The sequence below is a fragment of the Podarcis raffonei genome, chromosome 15 (genome assembly GCF_027172205.1).
Source record: "Podarcis raffonei isolate rPodRaf1 chromosome 15, rPodRaf1.pri, whole genome shotgun sequence".
Taxonomy (NCBI): domain Eukaryota; kingdom Metazoa; phylum Chordata; class Lepidosauria; order Squamata; family Lacertidae; genus Podarcis; species Podarcis raffonei.
The window spans coordinates 43,048,096-43,074,186 of NC_070616.1; the positions used below are offsets into that span (position 1 = coordinate 43,048,096).

Sequence of the window (26,091 nt, forward strand, 5' to 3'; positions counted from 1 at the left end):
ACCATTGACACTAATGCCTTGGGATGCAAAGAAATATTACATGGGTGAAAGTCTCCAAGCTGCTTTCTTGAGGCATTTTGGGAGATGGGGTGAGCGAAAGGCAACATGAAGGTTTTGTTGTTACTTCTCCACCAACCCTCATCCTAATGACCTGTTGTGAAAAGGCTGTGGTAGCAGGTCTCAGAGTTCCAGAGGGGCAGCTTTTCTGTTCCCACTTTGAATGGAGGAGGAGCCATGGGCACAAGGAAGTCCAGCTACAACATACGGTGGTACCTCGGGTTACATACGCTTCAGGTTACATACGCTTCAGGTTACAGACTCCGCTAACCCAGAAATAGTACCTTGGGTTAAGAACTTTGCTTCGGGATGAGAACAGAAATCGTGCTCCGGCGGCCCGGTGGCAGCAGGAGGCCCCATTAGCTAAAGTGGTGCTTCAGGTTAAGAACAGTTTCAGGTTAAGAATGGACCTCCAGAACGAATTAAGTACTTAACCCGAGGTACCACTGTATTAATTTGACTATTACATAGAACAGTCTATGCCACCATGGTGCTCTCCACATGTTTTGGGCTACAGTCACAGCTAGGAAGGCACTATGGTGGCAAATGGTGCCATAGAGACAGCAAGGCCCTTTCCACCGGCTTTTCTGAGACAAGCTGCTCAGAAACATCTCAATCAGTTGACATCTCCCCTGGTCAGCTTGGAACTATAATTGGCAACAAGAGAGAAAATTGTGCTCCTGATGCTTGGATAAAATTATTACAGCAGTTGCATCAGCTAAAATGGGAGGAAATTGTTCAGTGCAAAGGCAGCTAGTCCTGCATTGCATAGAACCTGATGCTAGCTGTCAGGGAACTGCCATCAGTGCCGGAGGGAGAGAGCAAGCTCCAGAGGGATTCCAGAGAGCATCCCGGGATGGGGAGAGGCAGCCCTTCTTCTGGGGAAGAGAATCAGCGTAGCACCAGTGGAGAAGGGGGGCAGATGGGGGAATCGGCGAGGCGGTCCCATGACTCCTTGCCGGGGACCAGCGGGGAGAGTAAGGGTCCTCCGCTGCCTACGCCCTCTTTGCGCAGAAGGCTTCCGCGCAGGGAGAGTAGGAGGAGACTAGGCATCAAAGAGCTTCTTTGCTGGAAGAAGCTTAAGAAACGCCCACTGACAGATTCTGCCAGCGATTGAGACAGCCACGGGCGAGTGACTGTCCGGACAGAAAAGGTTCACTCAGGCAACCCAGCCAGGTGTTGGCACCGGCTTACGCACGAGCAACCCCTAGAACCATTATACTATCAAACAGATTTTATGGTTTATGTATCAACAGGTTTGAGCAGCTCAGTGATAAAGCGCCTGCTTTGCATGCAGGAGCTCACAGGATCAATTGCTGGCATCTCCTATTAAAAACATCATATAGTTGATGATATGAAGCTCCCTCTCTGCTTGGGACTACAGAGACCTGCCGCCAAAGCAGATAATGCTGGTCTGGATGGACAAGTGGTTTTGCATGGTCTAAGGCAGTTGTGGGTAATGTTTGGTCCTCCAGACGTTTGCTGAACTACAGCTCCCATCATCCCTGGCCATTGACTGTGCTTGCTGGGGCTAATGGGAGGTGCAGTTCACCAATGTCTCGAGGGCCAAACATTCCCCACATCTGATCTAAGGCAACTCCTGATGTATCTTTAACTTCTACTTTCCTTCAGTGCTAAGAGCCAGTTTAATTGTGTAATAGTTCATGCATTTTGAAAAAATAAATAGGAAGTGCAGTTGAACTGAAAGAAAGGCAAGTAGCCTTTTTGCACCCATAATTTAGGTTCCAGGAGCCATGTGGCGAATAGCTTTTCAAGCCCAGAGTGGCAGGGGAAACCCAGCCAGATGGGCGGGGTATAAATACATCATCATCATCATTATTGTTTGGTTGTTGTTGTTGTTGTTGTTGTTGTTGTTGTTATCCCAATTTCTAACACTGCTGACAGCTGGTCATCCAACCTCTGTTTGCAAACCTCCAATGAAGGAGAGTCCACCAACTTCTGAAATAATATGTTCCACTGTCAAACAGCTCTTACTGTCAAAATGTTCTTCCTAATGTTTCGATGGCATTTGCTTTTTTGTAATCTGAATACATTGATTCTCTGGAGCAGCAGAAAATAAGCTTCCTCCATCTTCTGTGTGACAGCTAAACATTCTCAACTCCCTCAACTGTTCCAAATAATGCTTGGTTTCCATACCCTTTATCATCTTGGCACATATTCCAGCTTGTCAATATCCTTCTTGAACTGTGGTGCCAGAACTGGACACAGTACTCCACAATAATATTTTGGGGGACTTACTGAAATCAAGATACACTACATCCGCAGCATTGCCCTAATCCACCAACCTTGTAATTTAAGAAAAAGAAGAAGAAGAAGCAGCAATATAATTCTGCCATGAATTGTTGCCTGAGTCCTATTTCTGATTCCACTTATTTCTGTAATGCAGCATTGATTTGTAAAGCTCACTCTCACAAGACATGGTGATGGCCAGCTGTTTAGATGCCTTAAAAAGGATTTGAACAGTTTTATGGAAGGTAAGCCCATCCATAGCTATGAAAGCTACATGGAACCTCCATGACAATACAGTGTACCTTTTGACCTTTGGGCACTGATGTGGTGGTGAGCTAGTGAGCTTCCAGGGATGTCTGACTGGCTTCTGTTGAAAATGAAATGGTGCAGTAGATGGACCTTTGCTGTAATCCAGAAAAGTTATTTTTATGCTCTTTATTCATAACAACTCATTTCTTCAGAAGCAAAGAAGTGTCAGGAAAGCACATGCTTTTGAGATACCTTTTCACAATCTAAAACCAATTATAAAATGGCATCTGTTTGCTTTGTGGCTTTGCTACTTAGATCTCCTAGTTTTCCTGTCCATTGTGGACTGAAGTAAGTGTCAGGATCTCTGCTCGGCCAAGCTGATAAAGCTCATCTTCCTCCGGCCGAGTCCTTCAGAACCACCTCCGACGTGATTAACGACCTGAGCCTTTGATGAGGCCTCAGGCACATTCCCATCCAGCAGAGAATCAAAGCAGAACGTGGAAGTGATGAGATTTATGGCTACATTGCAAAGCTTTATTTTCTAAGCTACGCAGACAGAAAAGAAATCATCCTCTCTCTATGAAAGCAGAGAGCAACCGAACAACAAAGGAACAGGAAACCAGTACGTCACATCCGTCTCCCGTCTCCCGTGAGACTTCCAACAGTATGGAATGTGTGGAATGTAAACAGAGTCTTGTGACTCCAAAGCACTGCTCAGTGGCAAACAGAAACTAACATCCTCCCCCTTTCTGTGAACACCACTGGGCAGTGTATCCGTACAATCTCAGTACAAACCCAATTTCTGTACATAGGTACAGTGTTGATCCTTTGGAACAACCTTGGACAATAAATCAGCAGGAATTTCATTATCTGGCATGTAGGACACCGTTACGAGTCCTTTCTGAACACATTCTCTAGCATGTTGCAGCTTCAATTGCAAGTGCTTTATGCTTTGCTTACAACCTTCAGAAGTTAGCAAAGCCAAACATGCTTTGTTGTCCTGATAAACCTGGATTGGACACTTTACAGGAATTCTCATGTCTTTACACAATTGTAACAACCATTCACAATCCACAAGTGAATAAGACAGTGCATTCAGTTCAGCTTCACAAGAACTTAAACTTACTGTTGTTTGCTTCTTGCACGCCCAATCAAATAGACCCTGGTTGTACATGTAGCAAACTCCAGGCGTGCTTTTCCTGTCTGTAGTGTCACTTCCAAAACTCGCATCATCAAATATCTCAAGAACGCCAGACTTCTGATTGTTAAATCTCAGTGTGTAATGCATAGTGCCTTTCAAATAGCGTGCTATGCGTTTCAGAGCTTTCCAATCCTTAACAGTAGGATTGTTGACTTGTCTGCTTAGCAAATTCGTGCGAACTGCGATGTCAGGCCTTGAACACCTGGCAATGAAGTTTAGTTTGCCTACCACACTTCTGTACAGTGTAGTGTCAGAAAATGCTTCTTCAGTATCATCTACCTGATAACCTGTTGTCATTGGTGTGTCTACAGGGTTAGCATCCATCAGGCTTAGTTTGGTTAACACATCAGCAATTTTCTGTGACTGGTGTACTAAAATATTACCATCTTGGTCTCTCTAATTCCAGAGATAGGTAGTTGGTTACCTCACCAAGATCTTTCATGTCAGGTGCTCCTTGAGTTGAGCTAGGGCGCTATTGTACATCTTAACATCCTTCCAAAAGAAAAGAATATCATCAACATAAAATAAGCAATACAACTTCTTTTGCCCTTCCTCTTTGACAAATACACATGGATCAGCTTTACCTTGCTGAAAACCTAGAGAAAACATCACTTCAGTGAGTTGAGAGTGCCAGCATCGTGCACTTTGCTTGAGACCGTATAGGGACTTCTTCAGAGAACAAACAAACCCCTGTTTTACCTGTACGCCATCAGGTGGAAGCATACAAAGTGATTCACCTAAGGTTCCGTACAAAAATGCTGTATTCACATCGTGATGAGAAACATGTAGATTCTCTTCTGCAGCAAGTTTGAGCATAAGCCTAATGCTCTCATATCTCATGGTGGGTGAGTAGGTCTTGTGATAGTCTTCTCCTGGTACCTGTGAAAAACCTCTGGCTATCAATCTGGCTTTGTGTCTGACTACCTTACCATTTTGGTCTGTCTTTGCTTTGAAGACCCATTTGCTGTCAAGCAGTTTCATCCCTGGAACTGTCGGAACTAGCTCCCATGTTTTGTTCCTCTCTGAGGAATCAAGCTCAGCCTTCATGGCAGTTAACCATGGTTCAGCATCCTTCAAGTCCAAAGCCTGGACCTCTTGGAAGTTTGAAGGTTGGTTCAAATACCTTCTTGGAGCTATTAACAGCAGTTACAGCTTTTGCTGCTTTAGCAAATTCATCCGCAAATCTCTTTGGAGGTCTACCCTTTGTGGCTCTTTCAGACCTGCGAATCAGACATAAGTCTTCAACGCCCTCCTCTTCTTTCTTAGGAGAAAAGTGGCCTATAGTGAACAGTGGTTCCTCCAATTCTTGATCAGAGCCTTCAGAGGGTCACAGAGAGGCCTTAGCACTCTTGAAATTCTCTGAACCATCTGAGTCAGTTTCAGAATCAGAATCTTCACCAGTAGGTGTGGGGTTTCACTGCTGCTTATCCTCAGACTCTTCACTGTCATCAGGATAACATTGGAAAATTCCCACATTCTCCCCCCACTTAGCATTGTACTCAACACTTCTAGTAAGTCTTAGTGTATTGGTGTCAGTCATCATTATTCTGTAAGAACCTTTCTGATATCCTAGAAAGATACCATGCAAACCACGTTTGCCTAACTTGGAGCTTTGTGGTGTGTGGACCCACATGCCAGTACCAAAAATTCTCATGTGCTTGATGAATGGTTTCTTGCCAAACATATTTTCATAGGGGGTACAACCAATCGGTGATGATAATCTGCAATTATAAGTATAAACAAAACAGCCGAGCACTTCTGCCCAATAACTCTCTGGAAGATTGGCATCATGCAGCAAGGTTTTCAAGCCTTGAAGCAAAGTTTGGTTTGCGCTTTCACAAAGTCCATTCATCCAAGGAGACCGTGGACTTGAAAGGTCATGTTGAATTCCTTTCTGAGTCAGAAAAGCTTCAAACTGCTGAGAAGTGAATTCTCCCCCTCGATCTGTAAACAAACATTTCACCTGTTTATCATGCACATTTTTCAACCAAGCACAGAATTCCTTGAACCTAGGAAACGCTTCTGATTTCTGCTTGAGATTGAACACAAAAATATACCTGGAAAATGAATCAATGAGAACCATGAAGTACCTGGCTCCACCTAAAGAGGGTGTTAGTGGACCAACAAGATCAGCATGCACTACCTGGTATGGTTCTGTAGCTTGTCTGCTAGCCACCTTACCTTTTGCAGCCATTTTAACCTGTTTGCTGCGCATGCCTTACACTTCATGTGGTACCTGCAGGGTTTAGTAGGCATACCTTCAACTAAGGCAGGCATTTTGGAAACTGCCTCGAAGTTTAAATTACCAAATTTCCTGTGATAATCATGAATACATCCTGCATGCAAAACCTTGTTAGTATCTGCAATACAACAAGTTTAATCTTGCACAACATCAACAGAATCATCATAATGCAATACAAATAAATGATCAACATAATCAGCATGCAATACAAAGTCATCTTTCTTGGTGATGGTGCACTTCCTCTTCTTGAAGGAAGCATCTATGTTCTGTTCAGTCAGCTGCGAGACGCTCAGTAGGTTGTGTGCAGCATCTGGAACAAAAAGAACGTTGCGTATCGATGCATCCAAACTGTGAAGAACAACCGTTCTGTAGCCTTGACTGGAGATCGTATGGTCATCCGCTTGGTGAATCGCACCTTCCTGCGGAGTAAAGGACACGAACAGGTGTTTGTCCCGACAGACGTGCCGGGTCGCTTCCGAGTCGACGATGAAGAAAGATCTAGACATCTTCTAGACCTTTGGAGTGAAGCGTGAGACCATGGCCTTGTGTTGCGTTGCCCTTAACATCGGACCTTTGCCTTTGCCTTTTCCACGTGTTGAGCTTTCGCTGCGCTGCTCTGTTGCCTTGGCATTGGGATGTTTGCAATCTCTCTTCACGTGGCCTAGACATCCACACGAGTAGCATTTCACTGCCTCCAAAGCTTTGGCGCCATCTAGTGGTTGCACTGCATTCTGGGATGACGTCTGTGAGGAGTCCCTCTTAGTGATACAGCTAGCACTACGCCGATCCGCTTCATTCAACACCACAGCAGTAACATGCGCTACCGTTAGCTGAGCAGTAGGCAAAACAGCAAGCTGGCTGGCAATCGCTTCCCAACTTGAACCCAAAGAACGTAGAATCATGAAGGAATACACAGCCTCTGGAAAGGTGATTCCACGCTGTTGCAACTCATGCCTGAGATTCTGCATTTCCATGAGGTGAGCATGTACGTCTGCTCCATCAGCAAGTGCCATATCTTGCAACTTGGCATAAAAGAACAAAGAAGCTCCCGCCTCTGTTCTTAAATGTGACTGTTGGAGACTGCCCCACATCTCTCTGGCTGAGGCCTTGTCACGCAAAAGGCATAACTCTTCAGGAGACACGATAAGCGTCAGAATTCCCCTTGCTTTGGAATCCTTAGCCTACCATTCTTTGGTCACTGGAGCTGGGGGGGGGGCGTCTGTTATCACATTAAACAGACCCTCTTTTCTTAGCAGAGCTTCTGCATACTGCACCCAGTTTTGATAATTCCCTTTTGTGAGCTTTGGAATTCCCAACGCAAATTCAAGAGCCTTCTGTTACTCTTGGACTAGCCATCTCTGTGCCTTTAAAGCAAGCTGCATCTGTTTACCAGCAGCTGCATTCCAAAAGCACCCTTCTTGAGGCTTTTGCTTTCTTCTGCCGCTGCCGCTGCCGGTAAGTGCTTTGGCTAGAAGTTCAAAGTCCACCCTTAATTCTATTAATTAGGGACTGGCAGGCTTCCCGGGGCTTGAGCACATACCTCTCATCAATCTTCTTGACACACAGAGAAGATAAGCTGCATTCCATTCTTCTGGGCCCATAACCAAAAATGTCGGGATCTCTGCTCGGCCAAGCTGATAAAGCTCATCTTCCTCCGGCTGAGTCCTTCGGAATCGCCTCCAACATGATTAATGACCTGAGCAGAGAATCAAAGCAGCATGCGGAAGTGATGAGATTTATGGCTACATTGCAAAGCTTTATTTTCTAAGCTACGCAGACAGAAAAGAAATCATCCTCTCTCTATGAAAGCAGAGAGCAACCGAACAACAAAGGAACAGGAAACCAGTACATCACATCCGTCTCCCGTCTCACGTGAGACTTCCAACAGTATGGAATGTGTGGAATGTAAGCAGAGTCTTGTGACTCCAAAGCACTGCTCAGTGGCAACACACAGAAACTTAACAGGAAGGCTAATCCGTGCAGGCTTTCTGGGAACTGCGGTGGTAGCCTGGAATATCAGTTTTACTGTGCTTTCACATTCCAGATGTTGGCCTCCGGAGATTGTTTCAGGAAGTGGGAAGGTGAGGCATCTCTGGATCTGAATCCACTGTTGATCAGAGGGAAAAGTGGTTTGTTGGAGAGGCTTTCCCACTCGCAAATGTAGATCAGAAACACATGCACTTTTAGGCAGCTGTGGGGTTGCTAAAGGAGACCAGCTGCCAACTGAACTCTCCAGAGCAATCTTGACGTCTAGTGTGGGGAGAATGAGAGACTTGGCTCACCAGGCTTCTTCAGATTGGTGGAGAGAAACCCTTCTGATACAAATATGGTTTTGTAGTAGTTGTTTTAGAAGATGATTGTATTCATCTGGAGGAGATGTTAGTCATACTTCAGTGCTTGCTGCCAGGAAGGGCAAAGTGTCAACAGTAGTTCAGTACTTCATGGTCAGAGTAAACTATACTGTACGATATACTGGGCAGTGAGCTGAATTGATTTGATTTCTAGCCCTTCAGATGCACCACAGTGTTGCATTCACCTTAACCTGGCCAAATCCAATTCCAAACAGACTAATCTCTTCTTCCTCTGAATAGAGCGGCTGTCACTTAGGCAGAGCAGGGCTCTCAGTGCTGCTGTGCTGCCTTGTCATGAATCAGTCTGTTGGGAGTGAATTTGGTGTGCATCTTTACCTGTGGAGTCTCAATGGGAAGCATCTGAGCATTTGTTTTGTAAACACTCCTGGAAGCAGCTTCCTCTGCAGTGGTTTCCCAACTGTGTTCTGGGGCACCCTGGTGTTCCTGGGAAGCTTATCAAGAGTTTCTTACAATGAAAAGATCAGTCTGAAAGACAGCTTGCAAATCTCTACTTCACCTCCCCTGCAATGCATAGCTGTGGGAGAGCTCTGGCTATGTTCAGGTGTATGCAGGGCAATAATGAGGTCACATAGGCCTGATCTGCACTGCACATTACCCAGGCATTCCTGGAACTTGCCTTGGAATATGGAAATGGTTCCCTGCAGATGAGAAGTTCAGAAAACAGCTGTTCTTATGTGTCACATACAATGTTATCGGTAGAATGTCTTCAGACTGCATTTTTTTCTGTGGGGAAAAATTGTTACGAGCAGTGCATTGTTCCATAAAATTAGTAAGAAGAAATGATGAACATGGTAAGAGTCAAATTAGACCAATAACAATGAATACAATAACAGTCAAATCTTAAATTTATGTGTATAGGCATACTAACATGCTAAACCTAGCATGTTAAATGTTAATAATGCAACTGCCTTGCTTTGAAAAGCTTGTCTGGGTCTGGCCAGTTATCTGGGAGACCTTCCAGGGGCCACGCCTGAGAGCCAGTGCAGTGCAGTGATGACCCAAGGACCTGGGAGGTCAGTGTCAAAGTCACATCACAGCCATGAAGCTTGCTGGATGACCCTGGGCCAATTTCTGACTCTTAGCCTAACCTACCTCACAGGGTTGGTATGAGGATAAAATGGGGAGGAGGAGAACTATGAGGGCCACCTGGAGCGCATTGTTGGAAAGATGGAGTATGGAAATTAATAATAAAAAGTATACCGCCTTGGATTCCACAATGGAAGAAAAGTACACTATAATTGTAAGACATTCCCATTACAATCTAAACAATGTAAGAGAACTATAAGCTCTATCTGGTTGCTGTAGTCCTAATTTACAGTTTTAAATTGCAAACATTGCAGTAAAATTCACAAGTATTACAGTAAAGATAAAGTAAAGCTTTGAATTAGTTTTAAATGTTATCTTCAAACAACAGCAAATGCACATTTTTTGTCCTAATTGGTTATTTAGGTTCAGCTGCTTTTGACAATTGGGGAAAAGTCTTTTTCAGATATTTATACAGCATATAAAATTATTACAGCATTTAAAAAATGTTTGTTCACTACATACAAGTCTGGTGTGCCAAATCAATGGCTACCTTTATGTTTATTGGCAAACTTAAAAGTGCTGCTTTTTTTTGTAACCCAAGGGCTGCCTTCTTCCATTTGCCTGTTCACAAAGGTCCTAATCATAGAATCATAGAGTTGGAAAGGGACCCAGAGGATCATCTAGTCCAACCTGAATATGCAGTTATCCCATACGGGGATTGAACCTTGGCACTATCAGGCTTGTCCTGGATGTGCCTATCCAGAAGTTAGAGGAATGTCATCTGGAGAGAGAAAATTTTACATGGTGGCATTCTGCCTTTGAAGTGCCCTTCCAGACCCTCTGATTAGTCAATCAATCTTTATTACGGTCCAGAGACCCAACAAATGTGGAGGAAGCTTTCTTGAAATGTGCGCGGACCATACTGAACAAAATTGAATCAGGTGAACTTGACCCGGAGAGGATGGGCTCTGGCATCCAGTACGGGGACGCCTCCCTGTGACAGCTGTGGCAACCGCGAGGGACCCAAACACAGACCCGGCAGCAATGCAACTGTTAGAGCCGGCGCCAGAGCATGCCTGGAAACTGCCTCTCTGATTAGTATAGTCACTCTTATTGTTTTAGACAACTAGTAAAACACATTTTGTTTGCTGTGCTCTTATCACCAGTCCGTCAACCTACTAACTTTATTATTTTGCTGCTGCTGCTGTCTTCATTTGCACCATTTTTTTTTCTGGATTTCAGTTATTCTACTGAATAATTCTACTGCCTTGGGTACTTACACAGAAAGGCGGGCTAAAAAATATTTTAAATAAATTAATGAGGATATCTCTGTAGGCACCTTCAAACATCAATCTAGCTTTCCCCCAGTTTTAGGCATGCTAATTCAATTTGCTCTTGGTCAGAAGCTAAGTGGCACCTAATTGCAGACAGTTTGCATGGCAGATGCCGGAAATCCAGGTATGGAAGGCCACATGTGGGAAGTGGCAATGTTGGCACAACAAATCCAGTGCCACATCTTAATTTGCCTGGAACAGCTTTCTGTATTGTGCACTGAAATGCAGAAGTGGGAGTTCGGGAACCTCCTGTGCGGACATGCCTGAACAGCAGCTTGGATGGGATTATAACTCTATTTCAAGCTGCATTGCTGGGCCAGCTACATGAAAGGCATCTAACTCACCCTGTGGTGATGTCATGCTCTTCAGTGGGGACTGAGTTATTGGAGTCGGCAGATGCTTGAAAAGGAAGGAGCTGCTTACTCCTCCACTTTGTGCCAAAAGACCTTTATGCCTGGGGAAGAGCCTCCCACCTGCTGCCAGGTGGGCTTTGCAGAAATGGTCCCCATTTTCTGAGCATTGACAAGGAAGTGAGGGAATCCTGCATTGAAAAACACCCTTCAAATGGCAGAAAGAAAGATTCTGTGTAGTCTATGCCAGAATAAGAGAGGCAGCAGGGCCACAGATCCAGGAGCTGATGTAGAGTAAGCAACACACTACTCCGATTCAGTTCTGAGATGACATTGAGTTTATAAGAAGCAGGAGTAAGCTAACCAATTTGTGCACTGGGATCTCACTCTAGATTGTTGCCACCACTTATGTAGGTCCAGACAGAAGCATGCACGCACACGCCTGAAACTTCTTAAAGCAGAAATTGCTGTCTAAGCCAACCACCCAGTCTCCTAAATAAGTAGATTAGAATCCTGTTCAGGTATATAGAGCACGTGAAGAGGAGTAGAGAGGACAAGCAGGCTAGCTCTAGCCCTGGATACCAGCACAAGCTCTGGTCGCCCATCCTTGCCGCTGACGGCTCAGTGCTTGTCTGAAGAGTTGCCTGCCTGCAGAGGCCTCCTTCAGGCCAACAGAGTTAGCCTGCTTGTTCTCAACTCCCCTCTCCATGCACTGGGTGCCTGAATGGGGTTTAGAACTGAGCGAGTTGAGGTGAATGTGAGTTTTACTTCAAAAAGAATATTATAGAGTTGGAAAAGGGCAACCAAAATGATCAAGGGGTTGGAGTGACTCTCCTATGGAGAAAGGTTCCAACATTTGGAACTTTTTAGTTTAGACAAAAGGCGAGTAAGAGGTGACGTGATAGAAGTGTGTAAAATGAGAGGCGCCGCTAGGGGCGCCTTGGAAGATGGCCGACAATACCATCTATCCAGCCTGCACAAGGTAATTAGAGGGGAGTAAATCAGTCTCCCTCGTCTTCCCTGGGTTTTGGGGAGATGCTGCCTTGCCTGCTGTTGCCATAAATCACCCCCGAGTTCAGAAGAAGGAGGGGGTGAGAGGCACTGGGCGGAAAGCCCTCAGGCAGGCTCTGGAACTCTCCGACGCTGCTTCCAAGAGCGAAACTGGTTGCGTTGCTTAAGAGTAAAAAAATTTGGAGAACTAAACGCACATGCTTCAAGCAAGGTCAGGAGTGTTTTATCTGCTAAATAATTCCACCACTGAGATGATGAAGATTGGACGGAAGGAACAGAGATAACACCAAAGAATCGCAGACATATTGGTATGTGGAACGGAACGGAAAGGGGACTTTTCAGCCATTCTGAGAACAGGATGCTGGACTAGATTACGGTTACCAGACATCCTTGGTTCCCGGAGACAGTCCCCGGATTCACCAATCTATCCTCGGAATGTCCCCAGATTTTAATTAATGTCCTCGGATTTATGCCTGGGGACTTCCGGTGAGGCAACATGGTGAGCGCCATGGCAGCGAGCAGCACCGGAGGTCCCGGCCATGTCAAAGTTCCAGCCAGCCAATCCGCTGGCTGGGGGCGGGGCTGTTTAAACTTCCTCGATCAACGCCCTGCGCGCCCGAGTTGGGGGGAGCGAGGTGCTGAGGCAGTGAAGAAGAGGAGGAGAAGCATAGAAAAGAGCTGTGCTGCGTTGTGACACAGAGAACGAGAGATGGAGCACAGCGACGCCTTCTCCTCACGGGAACAAAGAGGCGCGATAGCGAAGGCTGGGGGGGAGTCGGGCTGGCTCCTTTGCTTTCTCTCCTTCCTCTCCCTCCAATGGCCACTGCGGAGATGGTGAGTTTAATGGGGGGCGAGGAAGGCGCTGAGGCGCCCCCTTGTCCCCGGCGGTGCCACGCTGCCTTCCCGCAGGGGGTGGGGGTTGAAACATTCTCGGGAGATGGAGCCTCCCTCCCTCCGCGCCTCCTTTGACACCAGCAGCCTCTCTTGTGAGGAGGGCTGTGTGCGAGTTCACTGTTTGTCCACCTCTGGTAACGAGACACCTCCGTCGCCAGCTGAATCTCCATAGAGACTGCACTCGCCCTCCAGGGGTCTCCCGGTTATGGGAAGCCGGTGCCTTGTGTGTGTGTGTTTTAATGCGTGTTTTCCCAAGACCAGCGAGCGCCTTTGCTTGAGCCCTCTCCCCTACCACCACCAACCTCTTTTTTGGCGTTTGTGTGTTTGTAGACGGGCTTCTCCGCCTGCCTTGTGTCATGGTGTGCGCCCGACAACTTTGGGGTCCCCCCCTAAAAAAATGTCAAGAACTCCAGGCAACCCTTTCCTAAAATAATAAAGCATGAATTTTTTTAAAAAAACTTTTAAAGTCCCCGGATTCCTTGAAAACAGTCTGGTAACCATAGACTAGATGGGCCATTGGCCTGATCCAGCAGCTCTTCTTATATTCTTATGTGTTTTATTTATTACCTGTGTGTATATACTTCATGAAGCAAGGTACCCAGGATTATCTAGACCAGGGGTCAGCAAGGTTTACCTCGCCTGGGCTGGTTCACTCCAGCGGAGATCCTTCTGTGGGCCGGATTTCCGGCATCTGCCTCTGCGCAAACGCGACTTCCGGTGCCTGCGAATGCACAGATGCGATTTCCGGCACCGCGGAAGCGAGTCCTTGCGTGGGGACTCGCCAAGCGGGCAGCTTGGCTTGGGGGCAGCTTGGGGGCCGGTTAAACGACCCCTGTGGGCCGCTTGTGGCCCATGGGCCTTAGGTTGCCTACCCTTGATCTAGAATTTCCATCTAAGCACTAACCAGACCTGACCTGTTTTACTTCAGCAAATTTGATGCATCATATGCCTTCAGACTGTGCTCTTTGGCAAAACTCCAGACTGTTTTCTTTAAGTAGAGAAAACATTTATTCATGGAAAAGAGAAGTGAACAGAACATCAGGTGTATAGGAAATGAAACACACAAAATAGCATGGTCTCTCCAGTGCTGTCTGCTTCGTCATCCAAGGCAATAGAACAGGACATAAAGTCAAAACCACATTCTCCTTTATGAGAGAACTCTAAGTCCAGGTAAAACTGTGGGCAGCTGGTTACATGTCAAATTGGGTAAACAGCTCAGAGCTGAACTGTGGGGAAGGAAGAGGGCTACTTCCTAGTAGGAGTTGATTTGCATTTTCTAAGATACATGGAAATGCTACTAGGAGCCAGCACAGATTATCAGACTGGACAAGAGAGAATAAAAAAATAATCTGATATGCATTTGAGCAGCCAGTCAGTAGACTCTTACCTAAATGCCTTACATTGAAATGGCTAAAAAAGAGGAAAAGACAGAAATCCTGTTCCCTCATGAGTTTTGAATTGACCTTTTGTAAAAATAGAAAACATTAAGTCTTTGGACAACACCATACAAATCATTGTGAATCCAGAGAATCCACTATTGGGTCTGTTTGGGAACAGCTTCTTATAAGAATAGAAGAGACCAAGTGTTTGTCTGGTCCATCATCTGGTTCCCGCAATGGCCGGCCAGACACCGAGGGAGGCCACACAAGGGCATGAAGTCAAAAACCCTCTCCCATTGCCCCTGCCTGCCACAAACTGTCATTTAGTAGCTTACAGGCTCTGAAAATGTGGGTTCTGTTTAGCTATCATAACTTACAGTAATTGATAGCCTTATTTCTTCAAAAGTAGCGGCCATTGCCACATCCTGTAGTCAGTGATTTCCATATGTTAACCATGCATTGTTTAAAGAAGTTGTTCTGTTGGTGCTAAACAGACTGCCTATCAATTTAACAGAATGACTTTGGTTTTTAGCATTATGAGAGAGGGGCAAAACCTACTTTGTCAGCACTGTGCATAAATGTACAAACTTCTAACACATAAGCAGTTGTCTGTTTTTTAAAATTTAAAATCCCCAGATGTGTAGTAGCCCTTATGAGTTAAAGAGGGTGGTTTTTTTAAAACCAGAACACGAGGAAATGGCGTTCCAGTACCTTTTTTGACCCCTGCCCTGCACTGCTGCCAACTTGCGCCGCCCCCTTGCCATGAGCTACTTCTTGTTCTTTGGCTATTTCCTGTGGCAGATACTATACAAGGAAGGAAGGGCCTGACATCCCTTCACAGACCATGACAACCATTAGCCAATCAGTGCTTCGTACGGGTGTTCCTGGGGCCAGGGGCACAAAGGCATTGCAAGATGTTTCTTTGTTGGCACGGTGTGACATGCAACACATGTGCGGGGCAGAGTAGCTTGTGGTATCAGGTATCAAACTTTATTTAGATCACAGACCAGCATAAGATAAACCATATGGATAAACTGAACCCATAAGACTTCGAACAGGTAAGGGATAAAAACTAGTAATTAAAAGGTGATTATATCATACATATTTAAAAAGATAGAAACAAGGACAAACGAGGGAACGTGAAGGAGCACAGGTCTTGCATTTTGGGCCTAGTTTGTGGCGCAAACCATCCTTTGACGATATCCATCATGGCAGCACAAAATCTAGCAACTGAGTTTTCATCTTGAAGTAGTAGAGAGGTATAAAGTTGATCTGTGCAACCTGGAAATTTATGTAGCATAGGCAAGATGAACCTAGTTCGTATATCTGTATAGCACTGGCAGTGAAAAGAGGCATGTTCTGTTGTTTCCAGGTGCCCAGAGCCACAGGGGCATTTCCTCTCCTCGTATGGTGTCTTCCTAAAGCGGCTTCCTGGATGGCTGAAGGGGGGGCCTGGCAGTGGGCCAGAGGGAAAGCCCTTCGCTCTTTTGGAATTTCAAGGTTGGCCATATATGGCATCTGGAAGGTGAGGTGCCTTCTCATTTCACTGATTAAAAATTTCAGGGACCTGGCTAGATCTGCTTGGCGTTCTGTATCTTCCAGGTGCTGTTTGATGGAGGTTTTTTTGGCTTGTTCATACCCCATGTCGAGTAGGGTGAAGCCCAGAGTTGTTATTACGTTTATCACTGCACATTTCCATGTCATTTGGAAACCATCCTTAAGAGTTAAGAAAGCAAGGCCAAGAGGGAGGAAGAATAGTCTCAGCCAGTGATTTACTGAGGCAAGCCATAGTCTGGCCTCGATTCTTGCGAATCCAATTTCGCGACATAAGGTAGCATTGGAGATGTGTTTAGGCACTCGTAGGGCTGATCTTAAGAATTTAGATTGTACTAGTTCTAATGTAGGAAATCTAATGTAGGAAAAACCACTGGGCCGGTAAGATACAATCTAAATCAAATCCCTTACGAATACACAGTGGAAGTGAGGAACAGGTTTAAGGATTTAGATTTGGTGGACAGAGTGCCTGAAGAACTATGGATGGAGGCTCGTAACATTATACAGGAGGCAGCAACAAAAACCATCCCAATGAAAAGGAAATGCAAGAAAGCAAAGTGGCTGTCCAACGAGGCCTTACAAATAGCGGGGAAGAGAAGGCAAGCAAAATGCGAGGGAGATAGTGAAAGAAACAGGAAATTTAATGCAGATTTCCAAAATTAGCAAGGAGAGACAATAAGGCCTTCTTAAACGAGCAATGCAAAGAAATAGAGGAAAACAACAGAATGGGAAGAACCAGAGATCTGTTCAAGAAAATTTGAGATATGAAAGGAACATTTCGTACAAAGATTACTATAATAAAGGACAAAAGTGGTAAGGACCTAACAGAAGCAGAAGACATCAAGAAGAGGTGGCAAGAATACACAGAGGAATTATACCAGAAAGATATGGATGTCTCGTACACCCCAGGCAGTGTGGTTGCTGACCTTGAGCCAGATATCCTGGAGAGTGAAGTCAAGTGGGCCTTAGAAAGCACTGCAAATAACAAGGCCAGTGGAAGTGATGACATTCCAGCTGAACTATTTAAATTTTTTTAAAGATGATGCTGTTAAGGTGCTACACTCAATATGCCAGCAAGTTTGGAAAACTCAGCAGTGGCCAGAGGATTGGAGAAGATCAGTCTACATCCCAATCCCAAAGAAGGGAGGTGCCAAAGAATGCTCCAACTACCGCACAATTGCACTCATTTCACACGCTAGCAAGGTGATGCTTAAAATTCTACATGGAAGGCTCAGGCAGTATGTGGACCGAGAACTCCCAGAAGTGCAAGCTGGATTTCGAAGGGGCAGAAGAACCAGAGACCAAATTGCAAACATACGCTGGATTATGGAGAAAGCTAGAGAGTTCCAGAAAGACATCTACTTCTGCTTCATTGACTATGCAAAAGCCTTTGACTGTGTCAACCACAGCAAACTATGGCAAGTTCTTAAAGAAATGGGAGTGCCAGATCACCTCATCTTTCTCCTGAGAAATCTCTATGTGGGACAAGAAGCTACAGTTAGAACTGGATATGGAACAACTGATTGGTTCAAAATTGGGACAGGAGTACAACAAGGCTGTATATAGTCTCCCTGTTTATTTAACTTATATGCAGAATTCATCATGCGAAAGGCTGGGCTGGATGAATCCCTAGCAGGAATTAAGATTGCCGGAAGAAATATCAACAACCTCAGAAATGCAGATGACACAACCTTGATGGCAGAAAGTGAGGAGGAATTAAAGAACCTTTTAATGAGGGTGAAAGAGGAGAGCGCAGAATATGGTCTGAAGCTCAACATCAAAAAACGAAGATCATGGCCACTGGTCCCATCATCTCCTGGCAAATAGAAGGGGAAGAAATGGAGGCAGTGAGCGATTTTACTTTCTTGGGCTCCATGATCACTGCAGATGGTGACAGCAGCCGCGAAATTAAAAGACGCCTGCTTCTTGGGAGAAAAGCAATGACAAACCTAGACAGCATCTTAAAAAGCAGAGACATCACCTTGACAACAAAGGTCCGTATAGTTAAAGCTATGGTTTTCCCAGAAGTGATGTATGGAAGTGAGAGCTTGACCATAAAGTAGGCTGATTGCCAAAGAATTGATGCTTTTGAATTATGGTGCTGGAGGAGACTCTTGAGAGTCCCATGGACTGCAAGAAGATCAAACCTCTCCATTCTGAAGGAACTCAGCCCTGAGTGCTCACTGGAAGGACAGATCCTGAAGCTGAGGCTCCAAGACTTTGGCCACCTCATGAGAAGAGAAGACTCCCTGGAAAAGACCCTGATGTTGGGAAAGATTGAGGGCACAAGGAGAAGGGGACAGCAGAGGACGAGATGGTTGGACGGTGTTCTCGAAGCTACCAGCATGAGTTTGACCAAACTGCGGGAGGCAGTGGAATACAGGAATGCCTGGCATGCTCTGGTCCATGGGGTCACGAAGAGTCGGACACGACTAAACGACAACAAGTTCTAATGGTGCACAATTGAGCACCATATACAAGCAATGTGCAATAGATTTGGCCTCAAACTGTTTGAGGGTTGCAGGTATATATTGTCCGCCTTTAGTCCTAGAGTACCTGAGTATAGAATTTATGCATTCCCTGCAACATTTATGCATTCCCTGCAACATAATCCCCTTGGGCTTTTCTGCTTCCCAAGGAATGAAGGGTTATACACAAATATTTGAAGCAGGTTGCCTGATCGATGTTATGGCCATCGATGTACCATGAGCAAGGTTTGGGCCTTTTGGCAAAGAACATGATTTTGGTTTTCTGGTAATTTAGTTTTAGTTTGCTCTCCTTGCAGTATGCTGCCAGTGTTTTTATGGCTCTTTGAAGGCTTGTAGGAGTTCTTGAGAGGATTGCTGTGTCATCTGTGGAACCTTGGGTCGTACCGTCCTCCTTACGAACACTTCGGGTAACGAGCTCCGCTAACCTGGAAGTAGATGTGAACTTTGCCCCGGGATGCGAGAGGAAGTTGTGTGGCGCGGCAGCAGTGGGAGCCCCATTAGCGAAAGCGCGCCTCATGTTAAGAACGGATCTCCAGAACGAATTAAGTTCATAACCGGAGGTACCACTGTAAAGCAGTACCGGGATAAGAGTAGCTTGTGAGACCAGGGCTGCAACCATCCCCAGCCTCGAGTGGGGGCTTCCGTGCCCTGCATCCACTTAGTTCTTTTCTGGTGCAGCCACCACCAGCACCATGTTTCTCCCCCACTTGGAGTGCGACAGGTGAATGCAGGCAGAATGTAGGGGAGCGTGGCCTGGGTCTGGCCAGGGGCTGAGTCCCTGCGGGATTGCCTGCCTGCCTGCCTGCCTGCTTCAGTCTTCAGATGTCGGGTGTTACAGTATGTCTGAAATCTAAATGGTAGTTAATCATAACTATGGTCTGAAACAAGCATGGTTTTGAAGTTGACTTGTTTTAGACAAACTGGCTAAGATAAACCACATTTTATTGGGTTAAGATGATAACTAAAATCTGTAGTTAATAAAAATGAAAACGAAAGCTTCCAATCTACCACTTGCAATTCCGTCAGAGGAGGAAAGTGGAAAAGGAGCATTCGGAACTGAGATATCCCTAGGCTCATTCTCATTGTAATAAATAATGACATTATTGTAATGTCTGAATGCTATAAATATAAGTTAAGCTCTTTTAGAGTGTGCAAAGAACTAAATAATATCAGATGTAGCTGTGTATGAAGTTATTGTTCCATAGTTTAAATTATCAAAATAACTATGCAATTATGTGTATAATAACAAATAAAGGGATTACAGTATTTACTTCTTCTTTAGTATGTTTTAAGTACATAACAACATGATTGGGTTATGGCCTCCCCCAAGTTGCCGCCAAATCTATTCATTTAAATTCCATAGTCTACCAAGAATCTTTGAAGTGTATTTTGATGGCACAGTGTTCATCCTGCATGAAGTCAGCATATTCTGTAGAGGAAGATACCTAGTCCCAATCCTAATTCTGAAAATGGGGTACCACTGCATTCAGGGTTGGTCAGGTTTGAAGGTGACAGCAAGTTGAATAGTGTAAACTCTTTGGGAACAGCTGAATACATGGTATGCTTTTGAGTTTCCTCTATCCTGATGACTATAAATGTGCCAGGGCCTATGGCAAGTGTAATTGTTCATAATGACTATTGATGGTCCCTGAATGGGCTGTTCACCTCCAGAGTTGGTGTCTAAGAGGAGTGCTTGGCAGATTCTCTGCGGGTAAAATTGGCATAATCACTAGCTGAGCATTTATAATTGGAGGAGGGAGGGTACAACCTAAAACTTAGTGAGGCTTGGTTGCACAAGTTGTTCTCTAGGCAGGCTGTGCTGTCTGCTTATAGGACTATCTTTGGTGCCACTTATCTTCTGCTAGTAAGTTTGTAAAGTTAGTGGTAGCAACCTAGCTGAGTAGCATCTGTCCTGATCAACAGACTCTTCCTCCAGGATCTCAGGCACAGGTCTTCTGGACCAGCTGCTTGAGATGTCTTTTTAACAGGGGTGCTTGGAACTGAGCCTTGGACTTTCCTCCCACAAAGTGTGCGCTGGACCATTGAGCTACTTATTTACTGTATTGATATCTTATTTCTGCAGCACTACGGTGTTCCCTAGACAACTTGAAATTAAAAGTAAGAAAGAAAACAAAACCACAGAAAGTATGGAATGATACTGAGGCATCACTAATTGATTTGCCTCTGGGGGATGATTGGGTTTTCCCAGATTAGTACAGTACTTTGCTTACATAGAGATCAAGAATGGGGAACCCATGGCCTATAAAACAAGGCTTTTTTTTTCAGCCGGAGCTGTGCTCCAGCTCCTCTCAGGTGGCAGGCGGCATTGCGGGCTGGCTTCATGCCCCTGCCCCGCTCCTCCTGCCCCTGTTGCCAGCAGCTGCCATGGCGGGAAAGGAGAAGTGGATGGGAGGCTGAGGGTGGGGAGGTCAGTGCAAGTCCGAGCCTCCAGGACACGGAGCCCAACCGTGGCCCCCGGGAGGCCATGTGACGGCCTGGCTGTGTGTGTCATCTTTGACCAGGAACGTGTCTCTGGTTTGGGCTCAGGCAGTGGCAGCAGTGCTTGGGGGGGGCGTTGCACTGTTCTCCCTGCTCCCCCCTTCCTTCTATTTTCCCATGGGCACCTCATTCTGCTTTCTTGCTGGCCTCTCTCTCTCTCTCTCTCTCTCTCTCCCCCCCCCCCCTTGGGAGGGTCACATGGTAGATATTGGTAGTATTTCCATCTTTCTCTCCATGTGATGCCTTCACTTTACTCACAACCTAAGAACACAGGAAACTGCCTTTTATCATCAGGTCTGCCTGTTTGTGCATCTCGTCCAATGCTGTCTGTTATTCTGACTTGTAGTGGCTCTCAATAGACTCTCATCACACACTACCGGAATCCTTTTAGCTAGAACAAACTATTTTATTCTCTCTGTGTGTGCACATGTGTGAAAGAATAGACAAAGGTGATTGAACTGGTTAAAAAAAAACGCCTTAGAAATTTGTCTGTGTGAAAATAAAGACACTTGCATAGACTTCACATCAGGCCCAGGTGTTTCTTGCTTCTGTAAGATAATGCATTTTTGTGTGATAAGTTTTTTGGCAGGGTCTCTTGAGTTGATCACCAGTGTGGATGCCTGTGTCACCCTGCCTTCTAAGGCAACCAGGACAGTTCACACATGGGCATATAAATAGAAGCAACAATTCAGCAGCTATTTTTTACCACCGGAACACCCATAGAAATGTAGGGAGGCTCTTTTTGTGCTTGTTACCTGACCTGAAGGCATCAGCTGCTGTGGATTTTGGCAAGCCTGCAGCACAGGCAGCGGCAGTGCAAACATCCTACGCACTGTTCCAGCCCCAATTCTTAGGAAGTCCATTTTTGGCAGTGGGCAAACTTTTTTGCTTGTACATAATTTTTCCACTAATGGCAGTAGTTCTGTAGTAGTGCACACAGAATAGGTACGGTTTTATGAACTGTGTATCAGCCAGCGCAGCTGAAATAGCCATCTGATTGAGATGCCTCGGGACATTCAAACTTGCAAACCAATATTCTTTTCATAGAGGTTGCCATAAAAGCAGGAGATGATTTACATCTGCAGGCCTTTGCTTTGAAATGGTGGTGGCCTTGTAGCAGTGTTAATTAGAAACCAAGTGGGGATTTTAATTTGAAGTATTCCCATTTCTTTAGTTATTGCTCGTTGCATCTGATAATTTTGGATTGTGAATGCCTGTGGCATAGTTGTATGAGCTAGGATCCTTACTCTTTTTTCGTATTCTGGTTATAGGAGTATGCAACATTTTCCTGCTTTTCATGGCATGCTGACTTGCACTTCATTTGATCTTGTGACAATAAAACCTCCCATTCCTTTCACTTTTGTCTGTGTGTAGGCAATATTTTTTACTTACCTGAGAGCAGTCTGCCACCCCCAAGCCAGTGCCCAGTAATAGCCTCTTAAGAGCATGCCATTTGCACAGTGCTTATTTCATGGACCCAGAGTGCTTGTGTAGTTCATCTAATCTGTACAGTACCTTTTATCTATTGTATAGTACATTACCTAGATAATGAATTATATCTGTTCAAAGCTTCAGCTTGTGCAGGTCCTCAGTGGTGCAGATTGTGGAGCCTTCTAGGTCCAATACAGATTTAGCACACTCTGTTAGCTGTAATTTTACTTTGAAGTTTATTGCATGTTTGTCCCACCCTTCTGCCAGGGAATTCAAGGTGGTATACCCTTTTGGCACCTCCTAATTTTATCCTCATAGGAACCCTGTGAAGTAGGTTAAAGCTGAGAAATCTTGACTAGCTCTACGTCACCCACGAAGCTTCATGGTCAGCTAATGATTCACTTGAACCTTTTGGTTCTAGTCTGACAGTAACCACTCTGCTACGTGATTGGGAGCCAGATGTGGCAGACACAGGCCTCTCCATAGAGTGCACTTTACCTTCCTTTATCACGGAAGGTACACGGCACCAGCATTGATCAAGGTTTAGGTGAGCCAAGTTTAAATCCTTGTGCAGGATTTGAAGTTTGGTAACAAGCCTTGCTTCGGAGGACATCAGGCTAGACTGCACTCTCACTTTTAAAATATAAAAACTACACAGTTCCCTGCAGAGTCTTGGGGATCTAACCTGCAAATAGATGATGTAGTAGCAGTCATTTTGGATGATGTCTTAAGGTTTGGAAACTTTTGCTGATGGCAATATTGAGTAAAGTAGTGGGGGTAAGGAGTATTCTAGGAAATGATACTTAGAAGATGATATTCAGCACTCATTAACATTGAGGTGTGGGTGGCAAATGCTGAACGAGGAAAGCACATGAAAATGCCCTAAAGACCAGAGCTGAGGTAGAAGGAATGAAAGAAAAATTGTCACTTGCATGGTGTGTTGTTTTTTTAAAGAGCAAGAACTAATAGAAAGTTCAAACTACTTGATTTTTTCCAGGGTAATTTTCTGCTTTCTCTTAAGATTCCCCAGATATAAAGCATTTTCCTTTGCAAAGGAAATTGTTGGAAATTGCTCAGTTAAAATGAGCAACTCCAATTTTCCAAAATTAAAGTGGCATTTGTTTCCCATCTTAATACTTCTAATGTATTAGTTAACAGTGGCAAAGGATGTTTTGAAGCAGGAAAGGACTCTCGGTTGAGGGGCCATCCACGCTATCCTTTGTGCCGCACTTTCTAGACACAACTCCAGGATTTCTAGGTCCATGTCCAAGCAGGGGTTTGGGTTTGGGGTTTTTTTTTGGGGGGTCCCACTCTTTTCCCTAGGAAAACCAACTGTTTATCACTGAACTGGCTAATTGAACCATCTATGCCCATTTAAACTCTGCGTGTGCAGAGATTGTTGTTTCTGTTTGTTACTGTGGTATGTTTTTTGTGTTTTTGTATTGTAAACTTCCCTTTAACCTTTTGATGAAGGGTGCTATAAAAATTTAATTAAACAACAACAGCAACATGAGGTCACAATACACTGATAATTATGTGACTGCTGCGCACTCTTCCTTCATCTTATAGCATAAGGTGGACAGTTGCCTGAACAGCTATTGACACCACTCCTCTTTGACTTGGTGAGCCAAGTCTAATGTTAGCTCTTGCGCTGTAGAATAACGTTTGTATATGGGAAACCACGTTCCAATCCCTGTTCAGCTGTGTGTTTCAGTGGATGGTCAGCCTCGGACGCATCGGAGTCTCACTTTCCCCACAGGAGGGTTCTGAGATTAAACTAGTGCTCTGAACTCTTTGGTAGAAATGCAGGCCAAATATGCATTGCACCTTCTTTTTTGGTGAGTGGCAGTGGGGAATTGGGCCCTGTTCTTGGATTCCCCTTGCCATCGGAAGCTGTGCACTTCTGAATCTCTTGGTCCTGGAATCCTAGTGGAAGCAGAAGAAAACAATCTTGTTATACTTCCAGGTACACTAGACTTTTTGTGCACCATCCTGACTTCATCTTGCCTTCAACGACCATTGGCCCCTAAAGCAGAAGAAACAGGTGTGCAAGAAGCCTTATACAGTTGTGATGCAGTTTGATAGGGGTGCATTTGAGCTGTATGATAAATGCAGTTCTGTGGTCAGCTGGCTACCTGCCTAGTTCTGCTTCCTTTTTGTTTTTGTATTTAGTTTAGGGCTTGTAGCGGTTTAAGACGGTGTGGTGTGTCTGCTATTGCCACACCTTGCAATTCAAGTGTCCAAAGTGAGCTGTAGCTTGCAAGAATGCCCTGCTAGAAGACCCTCTTTTGTGCACCTTGATTAATAAGCCAGAATTATATGAATGTGTGTTTTCTTCTGTTTAAGAAAAAGCTTTCAAGCAAGATGATCTACCAGAGATCTTACTGTATGGACAGCCTCACAGCTGAATCATAGTGAGCAATACTTATTGAACCAAAGTGGACCCCTCACAGCTTTCCTCTGTCTGCTCTGCCAATACAGTATCTGAATTCCAGTTACTCTTTATGAGCATTTTGTGTGTGGGTTGTTTTTTTAATAATAAAAAAACTAAATATTGTTTCTAAATATGTCTTCATGAGTGGGTTATGGGGGGGGAGATGTTTGTTTGAATTGCTCTGCAAATCATTCAGTACTAATTTTCCCGTCATCTGATTGCTGTTGAGAATCAGAAAATAAATTCCCATGTAGGTGGGGGATTCATATAAATATTAGATATTTTGTTTTCGATTTCTAGCCGTGGTTCTGGAGACGTAAAGCCCCTTTCATGCCAACCATGGGTGATATGTTTTCTACCGATTACGGGGGGAGCCCTTAGCAAGTAAGATACTTGAGTGGAATTTGATGTGCTTTATCTATTGCTATTTGTAGACTAGTCTATTCTTGGGCTTTACACTTGGAAAGATGGCATGCTGGCTGCATTGGGTGGAGTGGTGGGTTTTTTCTTTCTTTTTTTTTGTTTGTTTTAATTATACTCCAACGTTTTTAGCTGATTTGGCTTCTGTTCCTTTTCACAGGTCGAGAGAGATTTTGAACGGGAGTATGGGAAGCTGCAGCAGTAAGTGTTCTTAATTCAGCTTGTTGTGGTTCCATTCTTGGTGTATTCTCTATCCATCCTTAAACCTTGCCTATACTGGTTTGTTCTTTTGCTTCACCCTGGATTCCTTGTGACTGTTAGGACTAAGGGTTGTTTCTCAAACATCATGAAAGGCATGAAATAATGATTGCACTTGAATTTGCATGTCTGTAAAGCAAGAGTGAGGACCCTTCAGCCCACCAGGCCTCCCCATTTGGCCCACGTGTGGCAGGTAAAATTGCAGCTAGGCCCAAAAGAGGTTTTCAGCTGATAAGTTTTCAGCTGTCAGTTGATAGGTGGTGCCTGTGAAACTTGTGAAGCTGATCATGGGGGTTTCAAAGTGCAGCCCAGGGCTGTCTGCAAGCCCTGCTGATCAGTTGATTGGTGTGGTTTGAAGGGAGCCCTGCGCAGTCGAAGCCCTGGCAAACACTTGGTATAGGCTGCAGTAGGGAGTTGGAAATGCTTCAGGAACTCCAGGGTGTAGCCTAAGGAGCAGGAGGAAGTGACTTCAGCTTAAAGCACTTCTTCCAGCATTTTAAATCCAAACTGCTTTCTTTTTAAAAAATTCCTTTCAAAATGGAGCATTTATTGTCTCCTGAGAAAGCAGTTTGCATTCAAAGTGCCTTCTCTACATGGGGAAACACTCTGGTTTCAGAGCAGTTCCCCCTCTGCAAAGACTT

The 26,091-nt window shown here is 44.9% G+C and overlaps 1 protein-coding gene across 3 annotated transcripts in view; it reads left to right on the plus strand.

Moving 5' to 3' along the window:
• BIN3 (bridging integrator 3) overlaps nucleotides 1–26,091 on the plus strand; it is a 129,490-nt gene that overhangs the window by 52,889 nt on the left and 50,510 nt on the right. Inside the window, exon 3 of one of the 3 annotated variants that reach the window (XM_053367042.1) lies at nucleotides 25,353–25,393. The exons of the other annotated variants lie outside the window; for them this stretch is intronic. Within the exon in view, the coding sequence (XP_053223017.1) occupies nucleotides 25,353–25,393 (41 nt within the window). The remainder of the gene's footprint in view (nucleotides 1–25,352; nucleotides 25,394–26,091) is intronic. 3 annotated transcript variants of the gene reach the window in all.